At 57.5% G+C, this 25,255-nt stretch overlaps 9 protein-coding genes across 9 annotated transcripts; 5 read left to right on the forward strand and 4 right to left on the reverse strand.

The window, feature by feature from the left end:
* Window positions 1-488: 488 nt before the first annotated feature.
* On the forward strand, window positions 489-7,217 carry EX895_001771 (uncharacterized protein; the record flags this gene model as incomplete). Its single annotated transcript, XM_029882370.1, has 1 exon — window positions 489-7,217. One exon carries the CDS (start codon window positions 489-491, stop codon window positions 7,215-7,217), a length of 6,729 nt encoding a protein of 2,242 aa, XP_029741225.1.
* Window positions 7,218-7,330: 113 nt separating this feature from the next.
* On the reverse strand, window positions 7,331-8,043 carry EX895_001772 (uncharacterized protein; the record flags this gene model as incomplete). The annotated part of the gene is made up of 2 exons (XM_029882371.1): window positions 7,331-7,539; window positions 7,623-8,043. 2 exons carry the CDS (start codon window positions 8,041-8,043, stop codon window positions 7,331-7,333), a joined length of 630 nt encoding a protein of 209 aa, XP_029741226.1.
* Window positions 8,044-8,592: 549 nt separating this feature from the next.
* Window positions 8,593-11,496, forward strand: EX895_001773 (uncharacterized protein; the record flags this gene model as incomplete). Its single annotated transcript, XM_029882372.1, has 1 exon — window positions 8,593-11,496. One exon carries the CDS (start codon window positions 8,593-8,595, stop codon window positions 11,494-11,496), a length of 2,904 nt encoding a protein of 967 aa, XP_029741227.1.
* A 394-nt stretch (window positions 11,497-11,890) lies between these two features.
* Window positions 11,891-13,516, reverse strand: EX895_001774 (uncharacterized protein; the record flags this gene model as incomplete). The annotated part of the gene is made up of 1 exon (XM_029882373.1): window positions 11,891-13,516. The coding sequence occupies one exon, from the start codon at window positions 13,514-13,516 to the stop codon at window positions 11,891-11,893; it is 1,626 nt and encodes a 541-aa protein (XP_029741228.1).
* Window positions 13,517-14,421: 905 nt separating this feature from the next.
* On the forward strand, window positions 14,422-17,274 carry EX895_001775 (uncharacterized protein; the record flags this gene model as incomplete). Its single annotated transcript, XM_029882374.1, has 1 exon — window positions 14,422-17,274. One exon carries the CDS (start codon window positions 14,422-14,424, stop codon window positions 17,272-17,274), a length of 2,853 nt encoding a protein of 950 aa, XP_029741229.1.
* Window positions 17,275-17,425: 151 nt separating this feature from the next.
* On the reverse strand, window positions 17,426-19,450 carry EX895_001776 (uncharacterized protein; the record flags this gene model as incomplete). Its single annotated transcript, XM_029882375.1, has 1 exon — window positions 17,426-19,450. One exon carries the CDS (start codon window positions 19,448-19,450, stop codon window positions 17,426-17,428), a length of 2,025 nt encoding a protein of 674 aa, XP_029741230.1.
* Window positions 19,451-20,070: 620 nt separating this feature from the next.
* EX895_001777 (uncharacterized protein) lies at window positions 20,071-20,808 on the forward strand (the record flags this gene model as incomplete). The annotated part of the gene is made up of 1 exon (XM_029882376.1): window positions 20,071-20,808. One exon carries the CDS (start codon window positions 20,071-20,073, stop codon window positions 20,806-20,808), a length of 738 nt encoding a protein of 245 aa, XP_029741231.1.
* Window positions 20,809-21,314: 506 nt separating this feature from the next.
* Window positions 21,315-22,970, reverse strand: EX895_001778 (uncharacterized protein; the record flags this gene model as incomplete). The annotated part of the gene is made up of 1 exon (XM_029882377.1): window positions 21,315-22,970. One exon carries the CDS (start codon window positions 22,968-22,970, stop codon window positions 21,315-21,317), a length of 1,656 nt encoding a protein of 551 aa, XP_029741232.1.
* Window positions 22,971-24,603: 1,633 nt separating this feature from the next.
* Window positions 24,604-25,026, forward strand: EX895_001779 (uncharacterized protein; the record flags this gene model as incomplete). The annotated part of the gene is made up of 1 exon (XM_029882378.1): window positions 24,604-25,026. One exon carries the CDS (start codon window positions 24,604-24,606, stop codon window positions 25,024-25,026), a length of 423 nt encoding a protein of 140 aa, XP_029741233.1.
* Between the last annotated feature and the right edge of the window lie 229 nt (window positions 25,027-25,255).

Here is a 25,255-nt window from a genome sequence, read left to right on the forward strand (position 1 = left end):
TCCGTTCAGGCCGCAGGGCCGAGAAGCGCCAAAATGTGAGCAACTGCGCGACCTCACAATTCAGAACTCTTCCCGAAATACGAACCCTGAACTTGTTAGTCCTACGCACGGCCGCTGCAGAAAGCGCAATCACCAAGAAATCGCGCTTCCAAAGGTGCTGATTTGTGGTTCGAACCTCCACGCTCTCGCCCACACCAACTTCGGTCGACTAGTTCGGACAACCGAGACATCAGCAACTTGCATCCCTCCTTCTACTCCTGCTCCTGCTCCTCTTCCTTCAACACATACATAGAAGCTCGCCAATTCTGGCCCTCTAGCGACAACACCGGGGCTCAGCTTGATCGCATCGCACGACACTCAACAACAGTGCAGCATCCGAGATGAGTCGCTACCTACCCTGTCCCATTCTTCCATAGGCATCTGCATCAGGAGCCGTAGTGCCAGCACCATCATCGTACCAAGTGTAGTGCATCCGACCACCTGTCAGAATGGTGCGCGACCATTCTTCTGAGTCCAACCCGTGGGGGACGGAGCCATCGTATGCTCAACGTCTCTCGTCCTATCACACCGAACAGGATGCTTCTTACCACCAGCAGATGACTGACGTCCTCGAATCGCCGAAAAGACCATCTTCGAATGGACTGCATTCCTCAATATCGACGTTATCCGCCGCAAGAAACGGCGTCGCTCTGAACGGGAACCATGCCGGGCACGAAAACGACGACGACGACGACGACGACGACGACGATGACGATGACCAATTCGTCTACGATGGCGTTGATACAGTCGCTGCACCTTCCACTTCGACTCCTGACGACAGCACTGTCTCGGGCGAAATGAGCTCCGATACGTATAGCGCCAAGCTCAAAGACATCCTAGGCAGCGACGATGAAGACGACGACCCCCATCAAGGCCCTGCAGCAATGGCCGGGATCACCACCGACGTGCCTGCACATGCTTCCATTGCATCTCCATGCTCTCCCAACACACAGAGAGGAGCGACATTGCATCCAGAAACCGACGCTGCTTCCAACATCACCCCTCGTCATGTCGAAGCAGCCCCCAGTGACGACGGCTCTTCGTTCAGATACCCCCATGCTCTGCCCAACGATGTCAGCTTTGATACGAGGTCCGCTTCCTCTCTCCAGCGCCGTTCCCATTCCCGCCAGCGTCTGCCATCTCAGCCATCATCTTCCCGCATCTTCACACCCAGATCCACCTCTGGCACGGGTCTCTCACTACTACGATCATCCAACACCATGACTTCCGCATCCACTCCACAGCGACCTGTCGCCTATCCTTCGCTTTCCCGTTTGCGTGCATCGGTTGGCAGGGCTGCTAGCGTCTCGCTGGCATTACCCAAACATCTTCAGGTCGAGTCCGGTGCCTCTTCTGTGGATCTTACCGGCTCGCCCTCATCATCCACATCTCCGAAAAAGGCGCGCTCACCCTTGCCGTTCGAGTTCACCGCAAACGGAGTGGCAACTGCGGCGGCGGCAGCAGCACACTCGTCCAAGGATGACGACGCAAGTCGATCCGGCATAGCAGAGTCCTTCATCACACAGCGCTCGCGCCAGAGCTCCTTCTCCACTAGTGTCAGTGGATCCATTGTGGGTCACACCAAGCGCCGCCGTCCACGTGCTTCGTTTCCTTATGGCGGCACTCTCCAGAGTGCACCGTTACCATCAGCACCGAGCGCTACCTCCCTCCTCAGCGACCCTTTTAGCTCCTCCTTCTCGGCTCACCGTCAAAGCTTGGATCACAAGATCGTCCTTGGAGGCGGACGCACAGATGACATCGACAACTCCTTGACTGCCCTCAAAGAAACGCTCTCCAACAATCGCAACGAGCTGAGCCGCGACTTTGTCAAATGGTCGGCATTGCGGCGCATCATCGCGAATGTCAACCCTGGTCGTGACGCTCTTGAACCGGTTCCCACCGTGCTTGCTGTCGCCGGCGGTCTCATCGCTGTTGGCACTCAAGGCGGCAAGACGAGCGTCTGCGACTTTGCCCAAGCACCAATAGCTTCCTGCGGACACGATGCCAGAGGTCACGGAGATGCCGTCACTGCCCTCGCCTTTTCGTCGGATCACTCGTTTCTCGGTGTAGGCCACGCATCTGGCAACATCTTTCTCTATGATCTCGCCAACCCTGGACGCGCCGCTCGACATGTGCCTCCCGTGCCCCTGTCCTCCGTCAAAGCAGGCAAGAAGGAAGGTCACCTCTCAGGCTCGGCCATCGTCCACATTGGCTTCATCGGCCTTCGTCATACTGCCATTGTCACCGCCGATAGTAAAGGTCTTGCGTTCTACCATGCTCTCGGCAAGATTCTGGGCGTCAGCTCCAACGACACCCTTCGTCTGCTCGGCAAGTACCCGCAGTACGAGCACGAAGACGAGCTCGGCCTCGGCGACGCCAAGAAGCGCAACCCCATCTTCCAGCTCAGCCCGCTACCCCTTGGTCCGCGGCCGCATCCCGCTGATGAAACGACCTTTGTCGCAATGATCACACCCACCAAAATGGTTGTCGTCGGTCTCAAGCCTTCACCTCGAACGTGGTATCGGAAAGTCAACCGGTCACAGCCGGCAGAAAAGCAAGGCGTGGTTGCAAGGGCCGAAGAATCATCCATCCAGGAACCGGCTTGCCTCGCTTGGTATCCAGCATCAACCGAAACGGACGGCAAGCGCAGGCGGCAGACCAACCCGATCCTCGCCTTTTCCTTCGGGTCCACACTGCATCTTGTTCGACTCAAGGTGAAGAAAGTGGAACAGCGACCGGACCCAAGAACTGCACGCGGCCCAAATGCAGCGGCAGCGAGCCTCACCGTCGAAGAAGTCGATCCTGTCGAGCTTACAGGCGAGGACGGCATCGAGGAGCCGGATCGCATCGTCGCTCTACAGTGGTTCAATCCTGATCTGCTCATGCTGACCACAAAATCCGGCCTGGCGCTCTTTGATTGTCGCGCCGGCAAGGTGACGGAGCGCATGAGGGGCGGAAGTGCATCGGCCATTCTCGCAAAGACCGTGGAACAGCGCTATTATGACGCCGTCCTGCTAGGCAAGCCCTACGATCCACACGCCGAGTCGCAAGACAATTCCACAGACCTTTCCCAATCACAACCTCCTCGCTCGTGGGCCATCAATCATAGCATACGCATCTCCAAGGGGCGATCCTTCTTCCTAACCAAGTCGGATCTTATCGTTGGCACTTTGCTATCATGGGCGGATCGCTTGCTGCTCTACGTCACTCAGGGCGACTTTTTGTCCGCCATCGAACTGGCCACCCTGTACCACCAGGGCAAGTTTCTCGGTTCTGCCGTCGGTCTTCCTTCTGATCCTACTGAGCGCACGCTCATCGTTGCAGACAAGCTTCGCGAGCTCATGTCGGCCTCAGCAGAGTATGCCTTTTCGCCAGACCGGTTGACCGACAATACGCATGTTACGCCAGATGGTCGGGGCGTAGATCGGACCTCGCTCTTCCAAGGCCTGGCTCGCGTCTGCGCACGTGCTTGTCTTTCGCTCGACGACCTCGACTTCCTGTTCGGGACGCTGTATGACAAGTACGAGGACAACGGCATCGAGCCCATCTTTGTTGGCCAGATGGAAGACTTTATCGTTTCAGGCGAGCTCCGGTCTTTGCCTATCCCTGTGGTACAGAGACTCGTTGCTTTCCGCAGGGACAGGCAGGAGTACGCGCAGGCCGAGCGCATCATCTGGCATGTGGATCCCAAATCGCTCGATCTCGATCAGGCACTGTCGCTGTGCCTCGACAGGAGGCTGTACGACGCGTTGATCTATGTCTTCAATGCTGCGCTGCAAGACTATGTCTCGCCCATCATCGAGTTGCTGCACCCGTTGCGGCGCGCCATTGGTCATCGCCAGAAAGTGCAACAGCAGAGCAGCAAGGCAGACTCGGAAGATGCGAGCGAGGACCCATATGTCCGCATCCGCGTGTCGGAAGCAGCGGATCAGGAAGGGTTCGAAGCAACTCCAGATTGGAGTCTCGAGGAGCGTGATCTTGAGGACGGCTACCGTATTTTCTCCTACTTATCCGTGATCCTTACGGGGTGCAAGTACCCAAGCCAGGAGCCGTTTGAAGAGGATGAACAGGCGAGCAAGGCCAAGAGCTCCATCTACTCGTTTGTCTTTTCAGGCGGGTGTACGCTGTGGCCCCCGGGTCCTGGCGGAAGACTTGTGCTGTACGGACTGGACGACAGTGCATGTACAGCCTCAGGACGCGACGAGGGCAGCAAGGAAGATTCGAACGGAGAGCATGAGCCCATCTACCCGTATCTCCGCTTGCTGCTCGAATTCGATGCCGAGGCATTTCTCGACGCTTTGGACCTGGCCTTCGAAGATGGCTTCCTCGACGACGAAGACGTGGTGGGCAAGCGCATCAGCAGGCAGCTTGTTGTGGATATACTGCTGGAGCTTACAAGTTCGCAAAGCTCCGGCAGGTCCACTTCTGACCTTGCGCATCCTGGCACGGCCCACGATGAGCCCTCGGCCATCCGTCGTGCGCAGGATAACAATTCGCCTGAGCTGCCTTTGGTGGCACGCATCTTTGCCCACATCTTTGTCGCGCGTAATGCGCCCAAATACCCGCAGTTCATTCGCCTGCCGCAGCAAACCGTGGATCTTCTTCTGCGCTCACTCGCGCTGCCCGTTTCGAACCATCCAGACAATTTTGAAGTCATCGAGTCGACGCACGAGGACCGCGAACTGGCTGCTGAGTGCCTGCTTTCGCACTACAAGCCGCGATTCGACGACGGCTGGCTGGACACTTTCGAGCGCGCCTCGTTCCATCGCATCCTGCGTTCTGCATTCCGTCAAGAGAAGAGGTGGGACCGCTTGTTGGGCATGTACCTCCGAGAGCACTTGCAGACCGGCCCCTCTTATCCAGCCGACAGCGACGAGAATCTGGCCAAGACGCCCGGTGGTGATGCCTTTGCGCACTTCGAAGAGACTCTATTCAACGCTACGAGAAAGAATACGCCAGAAAGGGACATGCTTCAGGCGAGATTGCACGAGCAGCTGACAGACCACATCATCGATCTGCTCGATCTTGACCCGCTCAAGACTGCTGGTCTGATGGACCGATTCTTCCCCATGCAGCACGAGACAGTGCTGCAACGGCTAGCCCAGCTGGACGAGAAGAGGCTGCTGTTGTACCTGCAATGCTTCTTTGACCCATCGCTGGTCAGCCAGGACAGTGCATCTCGGTTCCCACCATCGCGTTCTGCTAATCCTGCGCTTTCGGACCTCGACTGCACTACCACCGTCACGCGCACAGATCCCTCGAGAGTGGCTTACAATGCTGACGTGAATCGAGCAGATCCTGAGCATCTGCCAGGCAAAGAGCGAGAGGTGTACCTTGACCTGTTGTGTCGGTACGACCCAGCAGCGGTGGTCCGCAACCTCGACGCGAGAGACGCCAGCTTTTTTGATCTCGAAAGGCTGGTAGAGGCGTGCCGAAGCAGCGATGCGGCTATCGACGGTAGCAGGGTAGCGACGAACAGTGATGCGGTGCTGTGGGCGCTCGATCGACTTGGACGATCCAAAGAGGCTTTCGAAGAGCTCGACATGGCGTGTGCCAGGACGGCCGACTCGCTTGTCTTCGTGGCATCTTCCGACTCTGCTGGCGGCGGCCCGGTCTCGACCGACACAAACGAGTTGCTGGGCGATGTGAGGCGCTGTGTCAATGTCGCTGTGCGACTGTGTATCGAGCGCGCAAACGCATTTGGCGGAGTCGACGAGAGCGATGACGAGGATGGTGGTGCAAGAAGGATAGGTCGTCGAAAAGCAGAGCATGTGGACACGGACGAAGTGTGGTACAGATTGCTCCGCAGCCTGGTCCGTCTGGTTCATGATGTTGCTCACCTTGGCGCGCCTTGCTCCTCTGCCACTGACGGAAAGGGCAAAGAGAAGCTCGGATCTCGCCGTCCCAAGCAGATGCTTGATGGTGTTCGGGATATCGTACAGGACACGCTGTCGGATCTTATCTCATCGACTGCGGCCGAGGCGGTCTCTTTCCCCGCGCTGTTCCGCCGGCTTACTGGCTCGGATAGTGATGCAAAAGCAAGCGGTGTAAAGGAGCAAGGAGGAGCAGCCGAGTACTACGCCGAAATCCGATCGGTGCTGGATGGCATGCTGTCTGCTTACCACTTGCGATCGGAACTGTTGGCGATCACCAACAAGCTGTTTGACCGAGATACGTTCCATCAGTTCCGCCGCTTGCATGCGCGACGGAAACACGGATGGCGTCCGGCGGGTGGAGCAAATGCGCAATGTGCTGGATGCGGCGTGCTTCTCATTGGTCCTCGACGCGGCATCACCGCTACAACTTTGAATGCAGACAACGGAAAAAGCACCGAGATGCTGGTCAAATCGCCAGACGCCGGCAAAGATGCAGAGACGGACGATCTGAGGAGGAACGTCTTCCAGCAATCACGCAACGCCTCATTCTCGTCTGCACCCGGTAGCCGCAGAGCCAGCGTCACTCAACTCAGCTCGATGCTCACGCCTGGCAGCTCGCTGCTGCAGAACCACCACCGCCGCGCCAAATCGCCCTACGACGAGAAGGCGGCGCCTCTGGCTTCTCCGCGCATCGACAAGGGCAAGGGCGTGGTACGGTCCGCCTCGTCTGAGTTTTCGCGCGTTCACGGGGACAGAGCAGGTGGCAGCAGCAGCGCGAGCGGCGGCGGCGGCGGCGGTGCAAGTCGTCGACACGCTAGCGAGGGTGGTGAGGTGGGAGGGGCGGAAGCCGAGTTGAGCGAGGTGGACGGGTACTTTGCCAGCGAGGATTTGGACCGTCGGCCGTCGTGGCCTGGCTTGGCTAACGGTGGCGGTAGCAGTGCGGTGATGGTGAGATCGAATTCGTCGGCGAGCAGCACTGGCTTCTCTCTGCGTATTAATGATGGGCCTGAGCGAAAGGGCTCATTGGAAACGGAGGCAGGACAGGGGCATGCGGGGGTGGACAACGTGGAGGATGGAGATGGGACGCTGACGCCGCGGCATTTTGGACAGACGGGGGAGGAGGAAAGCGGTGATTCACAGGGTCGACTTTTGAACGAGGATGTATCGGCATTCGATGTGGCAGACAAGGAGTCGGATGGCGTGGTGGATAGGGAGGGGGAGAGGATCGTGGTCCAGAAAACGGGGCTGGTGTACCATGAGAGTTGCTGGAAGCTGCAGCATCCTGAGCAGCAGGATCTTTGATATGTGTTTTGCTCATTGCAACTCCAATCAAGCGAGCGCATGTTTTCATTCCAAGTGTGTGTCTGTGTGTGATTCCAACATAGGTACATGGGATGCTGTGAGCGAACGGGGATTCAGGAGGAAGTGGTGTTGACCTCGGCCGGCAAGTCAGCAGCGACAGCGGCAGCCGAAGCATCGGCAGCAGAAGCAGCGGCACCGAACCCGCCGGTGGAGCCGAAACCTCCTGCGCCTCTCAACGTCTCATCGAGGCTCTCGACCTCCTGCACTTCCGGAGTCGAGATTTTCTCAATGATCAGCTGGGCGATTCGGTCGCCTTCATTGACTGTTTCAGAGTAAACAGAAACAGAAGTACACAGGGTCAGCTCCTTTTTCCCTTTCGTCCATTGCGAGGCAAAGTCAACGCACTAGTAAAATCAGAATCACCAAAGTTGAACAGCAGCACGCCGAGCAGTCCGCGATAGTCCTCGTCGATCACACCGGCGCCCGTGTCGATACCATGCTTGCTCGCGAGTCCGGAACGCGGGGCGACACGGCCGTAGTGGCCCGTGGGGATGGCGAGACAGATGCCCGTCTGGACGACCTTACGGCCCCCTCGTGGGAGCACGATTTTCTCGGCAGAGTACAGGTCGTAGCCTGCAGCAAGCGCGGATCCGCGTGTGGGCAGCTTGGCGAGCGGGTGTGCGGGGTGGCGCTGCACCAGCAGGCGCAGAGCGGTGGACGAGGACGAAGGGACGGTCATGGTGGCGAGGGGAGTGTGGGTGAGCTTGACAGTCTTGGCGGGTCGGGTATCGTCGAGTGAGGTGGCTGGATGGATGTCGACGGTCATCAGGAGCGATGTTGAGGGAAAAGTATGGTATGGAGGACGGAAAGAAGAGGCGAGCTTTGACGAGGCTAGCAGGTGTTGGTCTCCATCTCGAAACCGAGCCTCAAAAACTGCGTTCGCGTGCCGCGTAAATGGACGCGTTGAGTGGATGGCGCGCCAGTCCGCAAGTTGTGTAGTACGCCGATCTCACAGTTTTGAAATTGCATCGCATGCGTGATTTGTTCACAACAACCTATAAAGTGGAGCTGTGGCGGGCTCGTTGGCTGGCGCGCTGATATGCTGAGTGTTGCTTTGTTTGCTCAGCTTTGCTTTATCAAAAAGTCGACAAATTTACCACGGCCCATCTCCACTCTTGACGACCAACTACCTCCGCCGCCGCCAACGAAACTAGCGTTATCTGAGACCCCTCATCAAAGCATCTTCGGTGTCATCACAACGCCGATGGACTAGGCTGCCACGGCCGTCCGGTCTCCCACTTTCCAACCGCCCTCGTCGACACATTAACAGTGAACGTCGATTGAAAGCGGTCACCCCTCTTCCTTGTTGGGAGCCATGTCTTCATACTTAAACATCAGCAGGATCGCACAGCGCACTGCTAGCCGATCACTGCCTCGCACTTCCCAGAATGCCCGTCTTCGCCAGCCTCTTTCGCGTTTCGCCGGCCACCGACCCTCCACCCTAGACTCGGCCATGACCAGCCACCTCGCTTTATCGGCGCGCGGCAGCCGTCTTATGCATGTTCGCGCCATCTCCTTCAACTCTGTACCAAAAGCTGCCCTCCGAGCTGCCCGTCTTCCCGCATACGGTATTGCAGCGGGTGGAGGCGCGCTCGCTTATGCCAACTACAAGGTGGACGAGTTCAAGGATTTGCTCGGTCGCTCGTATGGACGCCTCTCTGATCGAGCCAAAGAGGCATACAGCGGTTTGTCCGAGTTTGGTGCTGATGCACTCGATAGTGCAAGAGACGGCTGGGAGGCGTTTTCGGAGCAGATTGACGGCATCGAGCTACCAAAGCTGCAGACGCCCGAGTTTCTGCGCAATCTCTTTGCGGGCAAAGACGCGAGCGATTCGGATTCAGCCGACCATGATCACTCTAGATCGAGTGGGACTGGCGGTCCCGATCCGAATGGTGCTCCCCAGCTAGCAGGGGTAGCTGCCGTCGCCGCTTCTTCTATCTTTGGTGAAGACGATAACAACTCGGCTAACGGTCCGCCCAGCGGCAGCACCGAAGAACTCATGCTGCTCACCCGGAAGCTTATCGAAGTGCGCAATGTCCTCAAGGAGATCGACCACGAGTCGGACCAGCTCACCCTCCCTTCGATCGTGGTCATTGGCTCCCAGAGCAGCGGCAAGAGCTCTGTTCTCGAAGCCATTGTCGGTCACGAGTTTTTACCCAAAGGCAACAACATGGTCACTCGCCGCCCCATCGAGCTCACTCTCATCCACACACCTGCTCGCCCCGGTCGTGCAACCAAGGACACCGTGGTCGAATACGCCGAGTTTCCCGGCTTAGGTCTCGGCCGCATCACCGACTTTTCTCACGTTCAAAAGACGCTCTACGATCTGAACATGGCCGTGCCCGCTTCCGAATGTGTCAGCGACGAACCCATCGAGTTGCGCATCCACAGCCCGCACGTCCCCGATCTGACGCTCATCGACCTTCCTGGATACGTGCAGATCGCAAGCATGGACCAGCCCGACGAGCTGCGCGAAAAGATCCAGAAGCTCTGCCACAAATACATCCAAGAACCCAACATCATCCTTGCCGTCTGCGCCGCCGATGTCGATCTCGCCAACTCGCCTGCTTTGCGGGCTAGCAGGCAGGTCGATCCGCTGGGACTGCGTACCATCGGTGTTGTGACAAAGATGGATCTCGTCCCGCCCGAGATGGGTGCAGGCATCCTCTCGAACAACAAGTACCCCTTGGCGCTCGGCTATGTGGGTGTGGTGTGCAAGAACAACTTGGGCGTCTTCCAGAGCAGCAAAGGCCACGATCGCGCTTCGGGAGAAGGCCGCATGTCGAGTCTGGTGATGAAGCAAGAGTCGGACTATTTCAACGCGAATCGCGAGCACTTCCGTGCGCCTGCTCGTGGCAGGAATGCGGGTGTGCAGCCCATGACGGGCACCGACACTCTGCGAAGGCGACTCATGTCGGTGCTCGAAGAGAGCATGGGGTCGTCGCTGCACGGAATCGCCAACGCAGTGCAGGTTGAGCTCGAGGAGGCCTCGTACCAGTTCAAGGTGCAGTACAACGACCGCAGCATCACCGCCGAATCGTACGTTGCCGAGACCATGGACGCACTCAAACTACGCTTCAAAGAATTCGCCGCAAACTTTGGCAAGCCCGAAGTGCGGGCGCTGCTCAAGCAAGCTCTGGACGAGAAGGTGATGGACATCCTCGCGCAGATGTACTGGAGTGATGCACGAACACCCGAGCTCTCTCAGCTGGCGGATGCGCGCAAAGTGTCGCCTGAAGATTTGGATAAGTACTGGCAGTACAAGTTGGACGCGTCCTCATCTGCCTTGACCAAGTCGGGGATCGGAAGGCTGTCGACGCAGTTGGTGGTGGATTCGATCCGCACACAGATTGAGCACTTGGCGCAGTCGGAGCCGTTCAACCACCATCCTGACGCGGCGGAGCGCATCGTTGCTTTCAGCACAGCAATCTTGCGCGACCGCTTCGGCCTGACGGCGGACCAGGTGGAGAACTGCGTCAAGCCGTTCAAGTACGAGGTCGAGGTGGAGCCTACCGAGTGGGAAGCAGGAAGGCAGAGGTCTGTACAGCTGGTAGAGCGAGAGCTGGGCATGTGTGATGCCGCGTTTAACAACATCAAGAAGATGCTGGGCGGACGCAGGCTCAAAGGCGCCATGGAGTACGTTGCGCATTTGGAGGAGCGCGAGCGCAAACGCGTGCAGGCTCGACTTCGTGCTCGCGAAGCTGCTCTCGCCGAGTCGTCTTCGACGACGACCGACGTCGAAGAGGATGACAGCAATGACCCAACACGGCCGGACTACAACTCTGCGCTGCTCATCAAGGCTCGCGAAGCACAGTTCCTCACAGAGAGATCCAAGATGCTTCGCACGCGTCTGACGACTCTCCAATCCAAACGCTGTCGCGCCGGTCCTGCGTCAAAACCCTTCTGCCCGGAGACGTTCCTCAACATCGTCGCGGACAAGCTGACCTACACCGCGGTCATGTTCATCAATATCGAGCTGCTCTCCGAGTTCTTCTACCAGTTCCCGCGCGAGATCGATGCCAAACTCGTCTACGATCTGGACAAGGCCGAGCTCAACCGGTTTGCCCGCGAGAATCCGGTCGTCAAGAGGCACCTCGATCTGCAGCAGCGCAAGGAGAAGCTCGAGATGGTCATGGACAAGCTGGGCGATTTGGTCAAGATTTATCAGGAGAAGAGCGGCAAGGGACGCGAGAGTGCGAGTAGGTGGAGCTTTTTCTAGAAGTGCGTTTGTACGATATATACCCTTCTTGTCGTTTTGCGTTTCGCGTTGCTGTTTGTATTCGTTCGGTTGTGAATTCCCCACTCGTATCTTTGGATCTTTGGCTTTGCGATGCAATGTGCGATAGGTGTGCTTGCCTTGCGTCTGTGCAACGCGCCAAAGGACGAAGCTCAAGTCCGAAGTCCACAAGCGATTATAAAAAACGCAACTTAACCCATGAGAGTATTCAAATTGACGCTGTACGATCTACAGATATGCCGACGCTAGAGAGAGCAGGACGGCGATTCAAAGGAATGTAAGATTGGGGAGAGACTGTATGAGCGATCGACGGAGGAGCAAACACGTGGAACCGAGACGAGACGAGACGAAGATAAAATGGGTGCGGGATGCGAGCTCAGTGCTCGCCAGGGGTGGCAGTGCCCGAGGCGGGCTTACTCGCGCCGTTGCTCGGCGGACAGCAGCTCTCGGTCTGACAATCGTTATCGTTTCCACAAGCGATCAAGCAGGCGGTATCGACCTTTTGCACCTCCCTCTCGACCAACCTGCCCTCGACCGTCCTCAGCCTTCCATCTTCATCGCTCTCGGCCACCTGGACACCGCTCAGGATCGCGGCCTCCCTAAGCCCACCGGGCACAAACTCAGGCTGAATCGTGCTCGAGTGGATCCCCCAACTGTGCAGGTTGTTTCGGATCTTGGCGGCAATCGTCATGTACTTCTCCGTCTGACCAGACGAGCAGTCGACCAATACGTGGACCGAGGCAACGATCTTGCTCTCGGAAAGTTGCCACACGTGCAGCTCGTGCAGGTTGAGCACGCCGTCGACGCTCATGATCGAGTTGCGCACCGCTTCAAGCGAAACGGATGCGGGGACGCCTTGCAGCAAGATGTACGAGGCCGACTTGCAGAGCGGGAGCGCCGACTGGAAGATGATGATGGTGATCAGGAACGAGATGGCTGGATCCGAGTAGAAGCGCCACCAGGCGTCCGAGTACATGATGAAGAGGCCGGCGGCGATGACACCGACGTTGCCGAGCGCGTCACCGAGCACATGAAGGAAGACACCCTGCATGTTCATGCTGCCGTGGCTGTGGGCGTGGCCTCCGCCGTGCGCATGGCCGTGACCAGGCGCATCGTGAGCATCGTCGCCGCCGTTGGCGTGGTCGTGGCCGGCGTGCGAATCGTGGTCGGCGTGGCCATTCTTACGCGCAGCAGGCGAGCTGCTGCCAGCCTCCAGATCGGTGTGGGCATCCGTGGCACCGTAGTCGTTGGAACCGTTGGTGAGCAGACGGGAGCGTTCAGTGTTGGACTTGAGCGAGGTGATGGAGTTGGAGGGCTGGTGCCTCGAGCCATCGTAGCCAAGGTCGTGGGCGGTCTGGACGACAAAGGCGCGAGTCTGCGCTGGGTGGCCAAGGATGGATCCGACGCTGTCCTGGCGGCTACGGCCACGCTTGGCGTTGTCATCGGCGGCAGCAGCGTCATCGGCGGAAGAAACGTCCTGCTGAGCGTCGCCGTGGGCGGAAGCATCCGTGACAGCATGGCTATGGCTGTGGTCGTGGGGACCGTGGCTGTGGCTAGCGTGGCCGTGCGAGTGGCCTTGACCACCGCCATGAGCGTGACCGTGGTCGTGGAAGAGGAGCAGACCCACAAGGTTGCTGGCGAGACCCAAGCAACCAACGATGACGACGAGTTTAGGGTTCGACACTTCGGTCACATTGATAAAGCGCTCGATAGCTTCCATGAAGATGCTGAAGCAGAGTGCCAAGAGGAAGACACCATTGACGAGTGCACCCAGGATCTCGGCACGCTGCCAGCCGTAACTGAAGCGATGGTCCGAAGATTTAGTCGAGAGCTTGACGGCCCAGAGCGCGACGATGAGCGACATGACATCGTTGAGCATGTGGAACGAGTCTGCGACCAGAGCGAGTGATCCGACAGCATACCCAGTGATAATTTCGATAAAGAAGAAGACAACATCGATCACCAAGAGGGTGATGATGCGTGTCTCCTTGCTCAGACCCATGACTTGACTGAATGTGCGCGGGTAGGACGGGAAAGGGGTAGAGTCCGATGGGAGGAAGAAACTGTTCGAAGAAGAGCCAGAGATCAGGACCGACACTCGTATGTTGTTAGCCCAAGGTGATGGAGATGGAACGGAAAGAAGCACCAACCCTCTGTTTTTTTCTCCATTTCGTGACTCTGCAGAACCGACTGCTCGGTTCGTTTTTCTTTTGTTTGCTTTTCCGCAGAGCTTTTTTAGGCATCGACTCGACTGGGGAACATGCCGAAAGCATGCCAAACAAAAGATTTCGACGAATCGACGCGCGCACCCCGAATCTGGTTCGCTGATCCACCGCAATCGAGCTGAGTTCTTTCGCTTTTCTGACATTTAAATATTTTTCGGCTGCCTGGCTCCACATTCCCTAATTGCTGATTTCCCTGCTTGGTTGAAGGTTGTGAGCGCGCGCAGATATCCTGGTGGTCTAACACCATGTTAAAATAAATGCGTTTGTGAGATCTGTGTAGAGAAACAATTCGAAACACGTGAATTTCTTCAAGTGGAGTTTCTGGGTGATCGGCCGTGAGCGAGCGACTTGTGTCTGCGAAGCTCCTTTGTGCCACTCGTGCTTGGCTGCGCCTGTGCGCTTTTCAGTGTTCGTGGACGCGCAACGGGAATTCTTCGACTCCACACACACATACACCCGCTCGAGCTCAGCTTGTACGTGTTGCTCTCATCCTTCGACATCGTCTTGCAACGCTCTTCCCCTCCCACCTCTCGAAACCCATTGCTACTCCGTCCGCGCAGCCCTCAACACAACTTGATCGCTCCCTGCTCCGCCCGCTCTCTCACGACCGCTGCATCACCCAATCAAGTATCGATCGCGCATCGGCGCTTTTGATTTTCTGCCCTTCCCATAGCTGCCCAACATGGCACGAGGAGACGGCCAAGAGCTCGATATCACCGTCCCCGTCGAGGACCCAAAAAAGACCGATCAGGAGAAGGCAAAGGAGAAGCAGCGCGAAGAAGCCGCTCGCAAAGGTCTCCCGCCTTTCGACGAGAAGAAAGCTAACGCCAAGGACAAGCCCGAAGATGAGCTTAGCGAAGAAGACCTCCAGCTCAAGAACGAGCTCGAGATGCTCGTAGAGCGTCTCAAGGAGGATGACTCCTCCCTCTATCGTCCAGCGCTCGAATCGCTCCGGACCTTGATCCGCACCAGCACCTCCTCCATGACCTCCGTCCCCAAACCACTCAAATTCCTTCGTCCGCACTACCCAGAGCTCAAGACCCTGTACGAAACATGGAAGCAAACCAGCGCCGACAAGAGCCTGTTTGCCGAGATCCTCTCGGTGCTTGCCATGACTTACTCGGACAATGGCCAGCGTGAAACGCTCCACTTCCGTCTGGAAGCCAACCACGTTACTCCCACTGGCAAGTCTGAAGACCCCGGTCTCTGGGGTCACGAGTACATGCGCCACCTCGCCTCCGAGCTTGGCGACGAGTACGCTACCCGTTCACAAGACGACAAGCCCACTGACGAGCTCCTCGAGCTTGCCCTTCAAGTCGTTCCTTTCAGTCTCACCCACAATGCCGAAGCCGACGCCGTCGACCTCCTACTTGAGCTCGAAGCCATCGACAAGCTGCCCCAATTTGTCGACAAGGACACCTACGCGCGCGTTTGCCTTTACATGGTCAGCTGTGTCAACCTCCTTGTGCCCCCCGACGACACCATGTTCCTCCGCACCGCCCACGAAATCTATCGCAAGCACGACCGATTCGCCGAGGCCATGACCCTCGCTCTTCGTCTCGGCGACAAGGATCTCATCCGCTCCGATTTCGAGGCGCCCAAGAACCCCACCATGCGCAAACAGCTCGCATTTATGCTCGCAAGGCAACACGTTCCTATCGAGTGGCTCCAGGACGAAGACTCGCCCATCACCGACAACGAACTCCTCGACATCATGTACAACTCGCATCTCTCACGCCACTTTGTTGACTTTGGTAAAGAGCTCAATGTTCTTGAACCAAAGAGCCTCGAGGACATCTACAAGACCCACCTCGAAAACTCGCGCACTGGGCTCGGCGGCTCTGTCGACTCGGCGCGAGGCAACCTCGCCAGCACCTTTGTAAACGCATTTGTCAATGCTGGGTTCGGTAACGATAAGCTCATGGTCGATGCACCAGAAGGCAATTCGTGGATCTACAAGAACAAAGACCATGGCATGCTCTCGGCCGCCGCTTCGCTCGGTATGAGTCTGCTCTGGAACACCGAAACCGGTCTCGACCAGATCGACAAGTACTCGTACTCGTCTGAAGAGGCTATCAAGGCTGGTGCCTTCCTTGCCTACGGCATCGTTCACTCTGGCTTGCGATCCGAGTTGGATGAGGCCATGGCGCTGCTTTCGGAGCACATCGAGTCCAAGAGCATTCCGCTCAAGATTTCGGCCATCGTCGGTTTGGGCCTCGCCTATGCTGGGTTCTGCCGAGAGGATGTCGCCGCGCTCCTGCTTCCCAACATTCAGGACGAGACCACCCCGATGGAGGTAGCGGCCATGTCGGCGCTCTCGCTCGGCTTCGTGTTTGCCGGCAGCTGCCACGGTGAGATCACCCCTACCATCTTGCAGAGCATGATGGAGCGTGATCCGTCTCAGCTCGACGACAAGTGGGCGCGTTTCATGATCCTCGGTCTCGCGCTGCTTTTCCTCGGCAAGCAGGACGAAAGCGACGCCACCATCGAGACGCTCAAGGCCATCGAGCATCCCATCAGCAAGCAGGCGCAGGTACTCGTCGACATGTGCTCGTACGCAGGAACGGGCAACGTGCTCAAGGTACAGAACATGCTTCACTACTGCACCGAGCGTTCGGCACCAGAGGACACTGGCGATGACAAGGAAGGCGAGTCCACGGGTGATTCGAACAATGCGGAATCGTCACAGGGCAGCAGCGACGACGAGGACGACAAAGACGACAAGGAGAGCAATGAACTGTTCCAGGCTTTCGCCGTGATCGGTATTGCGCTGGTCACCATGGGCGAGGAGGTGGGTGCCGAGATGGCGCTGCGTCACCTTTCGCATCTCATGCACTACGGCGAGCCCACCATTCGCAGAGCGGTGCCTCTGGCGCTGGCGCTTCTCCACCCTTCCAACCCGTCGATGCCCGTGCTGGACACCCTGTCTAAGTACTCGCACGACTCGGACCTCGATGTAGCCATCAACGCCATCCTTGCTATGGGTCTCGTCGGTGCTGGTTCCAACAACGCACGTCTCGCTCAGATGTTGAGACAGCTCGCCGGTTACTACTACAAGGAGCCCGACTGCCTCTTCATGGTGCGTGTCTCGCAAGGCTTGGTGCACATGGGCAAGGGCACCATTGGCATCAACCCGTATCACACGGACCGACAGCTCATGTCGCGCAATGCCGTTGCCGGTATCTTGGCGCTGCTCACTTCGATGACAGATGCACGTGGATTCGTGTTGGATCAGTCGCACTGGATGCTCTACTTCCTCAGCTCGGCCATGTACCCGCGGTTCCTCATTACGCTCGACGAGAACCTCGAGGCGCTGCCGACGAGCGTCAGGGTGGGCAAGGCGGTCGACGTGGTGGGTCAGGCGGGTAAGCCCCGGACCATCAGCGGCTTCCAGACGCACACAACGCCCGTGCGTGTCGGCACTCACGAGAGGGCGGAGCTGGGTACCGAGGAGTACCTCAGCTACGCGCATGTCCTCGAAGGGTTCAGCATCTTGCTCAAAAACCCGGGTTATGTCAAGGAGGAGGATTTGTGAGTCGATGTTCCGAGCCAAAACCGTGTACGCTAGATGCAAACTTGCAACCAGAACTCTCTCCTTCGTTCTCAAGCCTTATGAATCCAGTCGGACGATGTGACAGGTAGAATCAAGCTGAGTTGAGGTGTCGTGAACAAGGCATATGCGTCTGCTACAGAAAATCAATCCCGATGCCAAGCTGGAGACCCTTCCTGGTGCCATCGCCCTTTCGCGCGGTGATGGGCACGCCGGCATTCAGCTCGACCCTCAGCTGGCCCTGCATGTACACGAGCCCGACGCCGACACTGGTGCTCGGTTGCGCCAACTGCGTTAGCCCGGTCCAGTTGGCTGTGCCGGTGCTGCTGCTGGAACGATGCGGGAGCTGCGCGATCTGTCCGGCGTTGGCAAACGCGTGCAGCATGAGCGGCCAGTGCGGTTTGCGCGGGATGGGCGAGAGCAGCGACGTTCCGAGCGACCAGAAGGCGTCGCCGCCGAGTGAGTCCGTGTCAGACTTGGGACCCAGCGACGAATGGCGGAACATGCGGAGCGAGGTCGGTCCACCGAGCTGGAAGCGATCGCTGAAGTGGGTGTGGGACGAGGAGAGCGGGTGGAGCAGGCCGGAGCGGAAGGTGAGCGTTGTGTAGACTGGGTGCAGTGATGGGAGGGTGGTTGTAAGCGTGGCGTCCACATCGCCTGACGTTGCTGGAACTGGATCGGAAGCGGGAGTGGTTTCTTCAACGAATGGGGACGGTGCTGAAGGTGAAGAGAATGAGGATGAGGATGGGAACAACCACTGCAAAGGCGAGAAATGTCGACCCGTCGTCGCTTCCACCTCCGCCTTGACATGTTGAGCATCGCCACCCAATCCTGCATACTCCAGCAGCGTCTTCACCTTGCCACCTCTGCTCGGTAGCACCGGACTATCCCGACTCTCCCGCACCCAGGTCCAGCTCAAAGCAGACTTGACACTCGGCGCCACCGCCATCTTCCTCACCGCCACACTTGCGTCGCCCATCACCCTCCCTAGCTCGCGTAACGACGCTTCGTACGCCACTTCGTGCTGCGTCGTTATCGCCGTTGCTGTCTCTTCGTCATCATCAAGCTCCGTCGGATTGATGACACCTTTGGGCTCGTCGGTGAACGAGCTGTTGAGACTCGCACGCAGACCCTGCACACTTTCGGAGAGCGAAGCAAACGCCGAGTAGTCGCGATCGTGCGAGAACGCTGCCAGCTTGTACTCGAGATCCGGGTTCCCAGCGAGCGGGCCACCGAACTCGAGGTTGAACGCCTGCTTCGTCCGCGTGCCGAACGTCGCGCTGCCCTGGAGTGTCTCTGCGCCACCGAAGACGTTGCGGATACGACCTTGAACCGAGGCGGATCCTTCGCCGTTGCCGACATCGGTGGAAGATTTGAGAAAGACGCGTCCCTTGGGTTTGCCACACGCCAAGATCACATCGACATCTTCTTCGCTCGCCCCGGGAAAGATGGAAGGGGCCAGCGAGGCTTCGATGTTGCGAAACACGTCAAGCTTGTCCAGGTCGCCCGCCAGCGATGAGGTGAGCGCGAGAATAGAGGGTAGAGTCGTGGGTTGACCGGGAAGAACATGCGACGTGCGCGAGCCGTAGTAGAGCGAAGTGAGGATGCTTGCGTTTGCATTCTGGTCCGAGAGCGACGGGTCCATGTAAGGTCGACAGAGCGAGGCGAGGTATCCGGGGCGAAGGGCGCGGCCTGCTCCAGCGATGCGGATCGCATTGAGACGCAGGATAGGCGCCGGTGCAAAGGGCGACAGTGGGTTACCGCCTGCTTGGAGCAGCTCCGTCGCTGAGAGCAGGTTGTGCGGCTTGATCGGCTGCCCTGATTCCGTGTCAACTGTACTTTCGTCAGAAGCAGATGTTGATGGTGCATGCTCAGCAGAGCCAAGGCCAGTCGTTGGCAGCGAGCCGTCTTCGAGGGGTTGTGCGTGGGCGTCCTGTTCGTTAGCTATTGCCTTTCCAAATGGAGTCTCTGCAGCAGTAGCGGAAGAGGTGTTTGCATTCGAAAATCGTGCTGCCCCCTTCCGACGTGGCGAGAAGTCAGAAGGATGGGAGGTTGAGGCTGAGTCCGTCTCGGCTTCAGCCGAGGCAGCGGCAGCAGCAGCTCTTGCTTCAGCTGCGTCGTGAGCGTCTGCTCTCTGCTCGTTGAGACTGTTGAACTCCATTGTGGCGTTGCTTCGAGTCAGCTGCGAATGTGACTGTGATCGATGAGCTTGAAGGCTGAAAAGAAAGTCGGAAGCGTCCCAAGCTTTTGATGTTGCGGAAGGCCCGAGCGAATACTCGAGAGCCCTATGGCGAGCGGAAGCCGGCCGATTCTTGATCGCGCCGCGCTGAACCCTTTTTTTGAGACGTCAAGTACGGATTTCGGGAGAAGAAAAAACTAGCTGCTAAAGGTTTTCAGAAGAAGTGGAGTGATGGCTTGCTTTCTTCTGCAGTTGTCGTGCCAAACCTCCTCCGCTCACAACGATCGATCCACCATCACAGCGCAAGGCCGCTCATCTGGTTCGAGAACGCTTCGTTCACATATACCCCAAGCATCATCATGTCACTTTGATGCTCGCATCCCATTGAGTAGCGGGCCAGTTTCTAAACCTTGACGACCAAGAAAGGTCGGAAGGAGCCTTCGGCCCAGCAACGGTCACAGACAGCAAGGCGAGCAGTCTCGCACCCTCTTCTACCGAACCCGACGGAACGCAGCCAGGTATTCTCCATCGTTCGAGCGCAAGCTTGTCTACAACTAGACTGCTGTTCGGACGAGCTCCGACACTTTTTTGGCTTAGTCAACATGTTCGTCCTTGCCGACATCCAAGACACAATCAGTGTGCACCCGTCGGCATTCGGCCAACCGTCGCTGACAAGCATCTCGGACCAGATCAACGTCAAATACGCCAACAAGATTCTCGTCGATGTTGGACTCTGCATCTCGCTCTTCGACATTCTCAGCTGTTCCGAGGGCAAGGTACGCTTTGGCGACGGATGTCTCTACCACCACGTTACATTCCGACTCATCGTCTTCCGGCCATTTACGCAGGAAGTGCTGACGGGCAAGATCAAGTCTTCGGACGAAGCGGGGATCCGCATCACGCTCGGATTCTTTGACGACATCTACGTGCCCTTCCATCTGATTCCCAAGCCGTGCGCGTTTGACCACCAGGAGCGTGCGTGGTTCTGGTTGTACGAAGCGCGGACGGAGCAGATCGCGGCGGACCCGCTGCTCAGCCAGCAGGACGAGAGGATGTACTTGGACACGGCAGAGGCAGTACGCTTTACCGTCGAATCCGACGCCTTCTGGGACGCAGAGCCAGGCCCCGGCGCAGCTCCGGGTGCAGCCGACCCCTCAGCCCACCACAACCAGCACACGGCCAAAGAGACCAGACCGCACTACAGCATCACCGCTAGCATCGCCGGGAGCGGACTGGGCCTCGTCTCGTGGTGGACTGGCGCCGAAGCAGCTGCTGGCCAAGAGGAGCAGTATGCAGAAGAAGAACCGCAGCAAGAGACGCTGGAAGAAGCGGGTCAATAGCAGTGAAGGGCACAACAAACGTACGTACAGCCTCGCAATCTGGTCACAAGCACCACACGCAGCGAGCTGTACCAAGGTCGCACTCTTTGAGATAATACACATCTCGAAGCAATTCGCAGTCTCTGTCGACATAGGATTGCAATTCCATCAAAAAGATTCCGTAAAAGAGCCGTTACAATGAAGGTGAATCAACTATTAGCAGATGAAGGAGTAATCAAGGAGAAGAAGGTGGAACGATCAACGATGCAGAGACACAAAAGCTAAGCTGCGATGTGAGGTATAAATGCAGCCGGCTCGAATGCACGCCGGCGACACGATCGGTCGTCTGAGCTTGGTAGCTCTGAACCAACAGGACGCCACCGGACAGAAGCGAAAGGGGGAAACGAGAGAACGACTGTGCGAGAGCAGGAAAGGATCAACGAAAAAAATTTAATTGTTCGTAGGAGGTCAGCACCACGTTCGAGTGATACTGACTGCGACAATGTTGCATCCAAGCATAAAGAGGATCATTCGACCTCGTCCTTCTTAGACGAAGACGAGGGTGCCGTCACCTCTGCTCCAAGAATCTTGGACGGCGGTGGGGTAGGAAGACCCGTCGCATCTTGGCCAACGGGTGCTGGCGAGGAGGCGCTTGCGATGGATGCCGGAGCAGCGGGCGAGTCTGTTACCGAGACTGCTTTCCGCATCGGCGTGGAAGCAGGCGAAGCGAGTCTAGTCTCGGTCGAGGGTCTGGATGGCTTGGACGGCGTGTGACCCGTAGACGAGGCCGCCTTCTGCATAGAATGCGATTTCGGCTCTGGAGGTGGTGGGATGAGCGACGCTACGATCCTGCGATGCTCTTCCTCGGCAGCGCGCTTGTCACCCGCAGAGGCGCGCGGACGTCGGCCTTTGCGGGCTGGCGACGCACCATCGATGATCTTTCGCGATGGCGCGGTCCGGCTTCGGCGCAGCCCCGTTGCTGGCTTAACATCGGTAGAAGGCTGCTCGTTGACTGGACTCTTACCAGACGCTCCCGAAGCCTGCGGTGAGAGCTCGTCGACGTCGCTGACATTGTCGTCGTCGTTGGCACGGCGAGAGAAGCCCAGACTGTACTTTTTCGTCTTTGGCTTGGTCGTCTTGCTGCGCATCAGACGCGCGCCTCCGCCCTCGTGCACCTGCACCTCGCCCTGTTCTTCGTCGCTGTCCGAGGGAACCAAGACGTCCTCGTCCTTGATGGGTTTCGACACGGCAGTCAGCTCGTTGGGAGGCAGCTGCGAGGCTGGTTGAGGCGACATGCCGAGCACAAAGTGGTCCTGGTGATCGATGAGGAATTCGAGCACTTGGACGGCCAGCTTGTGTTCGCTGGGCGAGAGCTGGTGAGATGGATGCGAAAACATGCCCGGCTGGAAGATGACGGCAAGGTTGCTCGAAGGCATCAGATTCTTATCCGACTTGCGGGCAAACACGGCGAGTAGATCGAGAACGTAAAGCAGCAGATACTGGCTGGCCGGTGGCATGCTCGAGATGAGAAGGCGGTAGGTCTTGATGGCGCCCTCTTCGTCGAAGTTGTCCTTGGCACGGATGTTTCTGAACTCGGTGTAGAGGTCGTGTGGTACGATGGGCTCTGGCATGTGGTTGAAATATCTGCGCAAGACGCTGGCAGCATCGTGGACGCTGTACTTGGACCAGTCAACCGACTTGCCGTAGCGCGGTGGGCTGTCAAAGGTCTCTTGGAGCTCCTTCATCCTCTTTTGGGAGCCAGCAATGCGGAAGACCCCCTCGACCTCGGTAGCATTGTCCTTGAGGTAGAGGCCGACTTTGGCTACGACAACAGGGACGTAACCCCAGACGTACTGCTGACCGTCTTCGCCGGCGATCGAGATGGCGACACTGGCGTATTTGAGCGATTGGCGAAGAGGCACGCCAAAGACGCGGTTGTCGGCCTGCTTCTTGTCCTTTTGGCTGCGTCCCTTTGTGAAGGAGGACCACCAGGCTCTCAAGCTGGCCTTGGTGGATGCGTGCTCGTCTGAAGGGGATGCGCCCATCTTTGGCCACGAGGGGACTGGCTCAAGCTGTGATGTAGAAGCGGCGGCAGTGTTGGGGATGTGCTCGATTGTGCCGACTGGGTGGCTCTGTATCGAGGCATTGCCGCGAGAGGTGGCTTTGGTCAGCGGTGCTGGCATCGTGGCGGAGTGACCAGCCTACGCTGTGAGTGGATGGTCGGAACTAGGTGCGAGCCGCTGTGGGAAGAACGCGGTCGACGTTCAGATCTGGTGAGCTAGCAGGTAGCGTACCGACACTGGATCGGAGGGGCCGGGGGAATGTGCACCCAGAGGATGATGCCCGATCAGCAGCGCAAGGTACGTATGAGCTGGGAGATGAAGATGAGACGAGGTATTCAAGGCAGCTGCATTTCGAATGTTGTTGGTAGGGTGAAGAGAACGAAGAGAGTGCGGTGAAATGGTGCGGATCACTACGTCGCCGAACAGAGGATGCGCAGCTGATAGGGAATCAATAGGCCCGGATGGTGATGCTGTGATGGACCGACTGAATGTCGAGGAATCTCAGTGAAGCGTTAAGAGATGAAGGGCGAATTTATTGTTATGTTGATAGCAAGACCCGATTGAGGGATTGCAGACGTGCGTCTGTCGTGGACATCGTGCGTTGCTGATCAGAATGACGAGTACAGGCATGCCTGCTGCAAATCATTCGCCTCGGTTCATGGCACTGGCTGCACCTCTGTTTCTCAGCTGCCATCGCAACTAGCCTCGCCTAAAGCCTGTAGTGCTTGCTGCATGGCCTGAACCGCGAGCCAAAAAGGGGGATTTCTGTTTTTCTTGTTTTTTTCTGGATTCCTTTTCTGTTGCTTGAAACGCATACTTCTGAACCATGGCGAGCAGCAAGCACCTCATCTTTGGGACCTTGAAAGTGCATCCAGAATGTAGCTGCCTGTCATGCTCTCCCCAAGAACGAAAGCGGTCAAGGCATTGGCCGTGGTTTACCGTTCGACCATTGCGTGTGCATTCTGGAGATGCCAGACGGTACAGAGCGTCAGGCCGCAGCGGAGTCTGAAAATCAAGCCTCGGAAAGCTTGGCCTCAAGAGCGATTGCGATTCGACGAATTCCATCGTGGACCGCACAGTAATCGGGAAAGATCAATCGGGATGCACGTTGACTTCGCCATGCCGACGTCACATCTGTCAGTTTGTACTGCACTGTATCAATTTGGTCATCCGACGGCTCTCTGCACATCCACGGTAGATGTTGTCTCCACAGTGCCTCTCCGGTCACAAGACAACTCTAGGCTTCAGTTCGGCTATTTGGCAAGCTCTTGAAGCGTGAGAGAACGACCGCCGTTTGTGTCGCCGAGTTGGCGTCTGCATGACGAAGCTATCCCCGGATTGGAGGCGCTGAGATGCATCTAGGGTCCGGCATATACAGTAGATTGCAGTTATCGCATTGCATGATCCTTGCAAACGTGGCGATGGACCACACACGGTTTCGCAATCTCCTCGTTAGGCCTCGTCTTACTAAGTCTGTCAATTCTACTGTCGGCCCGTCAGAACGCTGAGTGATATGCGGAACGAAACCAAACGATGTCATCTGATCCATTCGTGAATCCAGCCATCCATACACTCTGAACGTTTCTACCGCCCCTTCCCGCCCTTCCCTAACTACCATCGCGTTCGAGCTCGATTCTAACCTTCATCCTCGCTTTCCAACGTAATTACTACTGGACCAGTCAGCTCAAGCAGTCACAATCCCCCAGAAACCCGCACATCGAACAGCAGTTTCCCCTCCCCCTCTCGGATCACGATGCCATCGTCCAAAGGAAACCCCACCGACCCCCAAAAGCGCGAAGAGGCCAAGAAGGAGGTGCTCAACATGGAAAAGGGCGGCGGAAAGGGCCAGTGGTCCGCTTGGAAGGCGGCCGAGATGTCCAAACGCTACGAAGCAAAAGGCGGCGAGTACCAAGACACGGGCGACAACCCCAACCAAGCCAAGAAGGGCGCTCCCGCTCCCAAGAAGAATGCCATCGAAAGCGGTCAACGCAAAGATCCCTCCTTGCCCGTCGGTACCGCCAAGACCAAGCGAAAGTCTGACACAAACGCCGACGACGGAGACAAAGACAACCAAAAAGAAACAGCAAAGTCCAAGAAGGCCAAGACAACCAAGACGGATTCAAAGCCTGTCACAAAGGGCACCAGACAGCAGCCAAAGCGAGGCGTCAAGAAGTGACATTGTTTCCATATGGCCGCACATTTAGCCTTGCCTTCCACCAGACTGCTCCACGCAACGGCGGATGCACCCTTGTCAGCTCCTCTGTAGAGCTGAATGAAATGGCTTGACAGCATCGCTGCTTGCTTGTAAACCAACATAACGAGGCTCAATCTGTATCGCAATTGAATCTTTCCGTCTTTTTTGATAGAGGTAGTTTGTCTTGCTCAGCTTTATCGATTCGTCTTCG

This window comes from Sporisorium graminicola, chromosome SGRAM_12 (genome assembly GCF_005498985.1).
Source record: "Sporisorium graminicola strain CBS 10092 chromosome SGRAM_12, whole genome shotgun sequence".
Lineage (NCBI taxonomy): Eukaryota > Fungi > Basidiomycota > Ustilaginomycetes > Ustilaginales > Ustilaginaceae > Sporisorium > Sporisorium graminicola.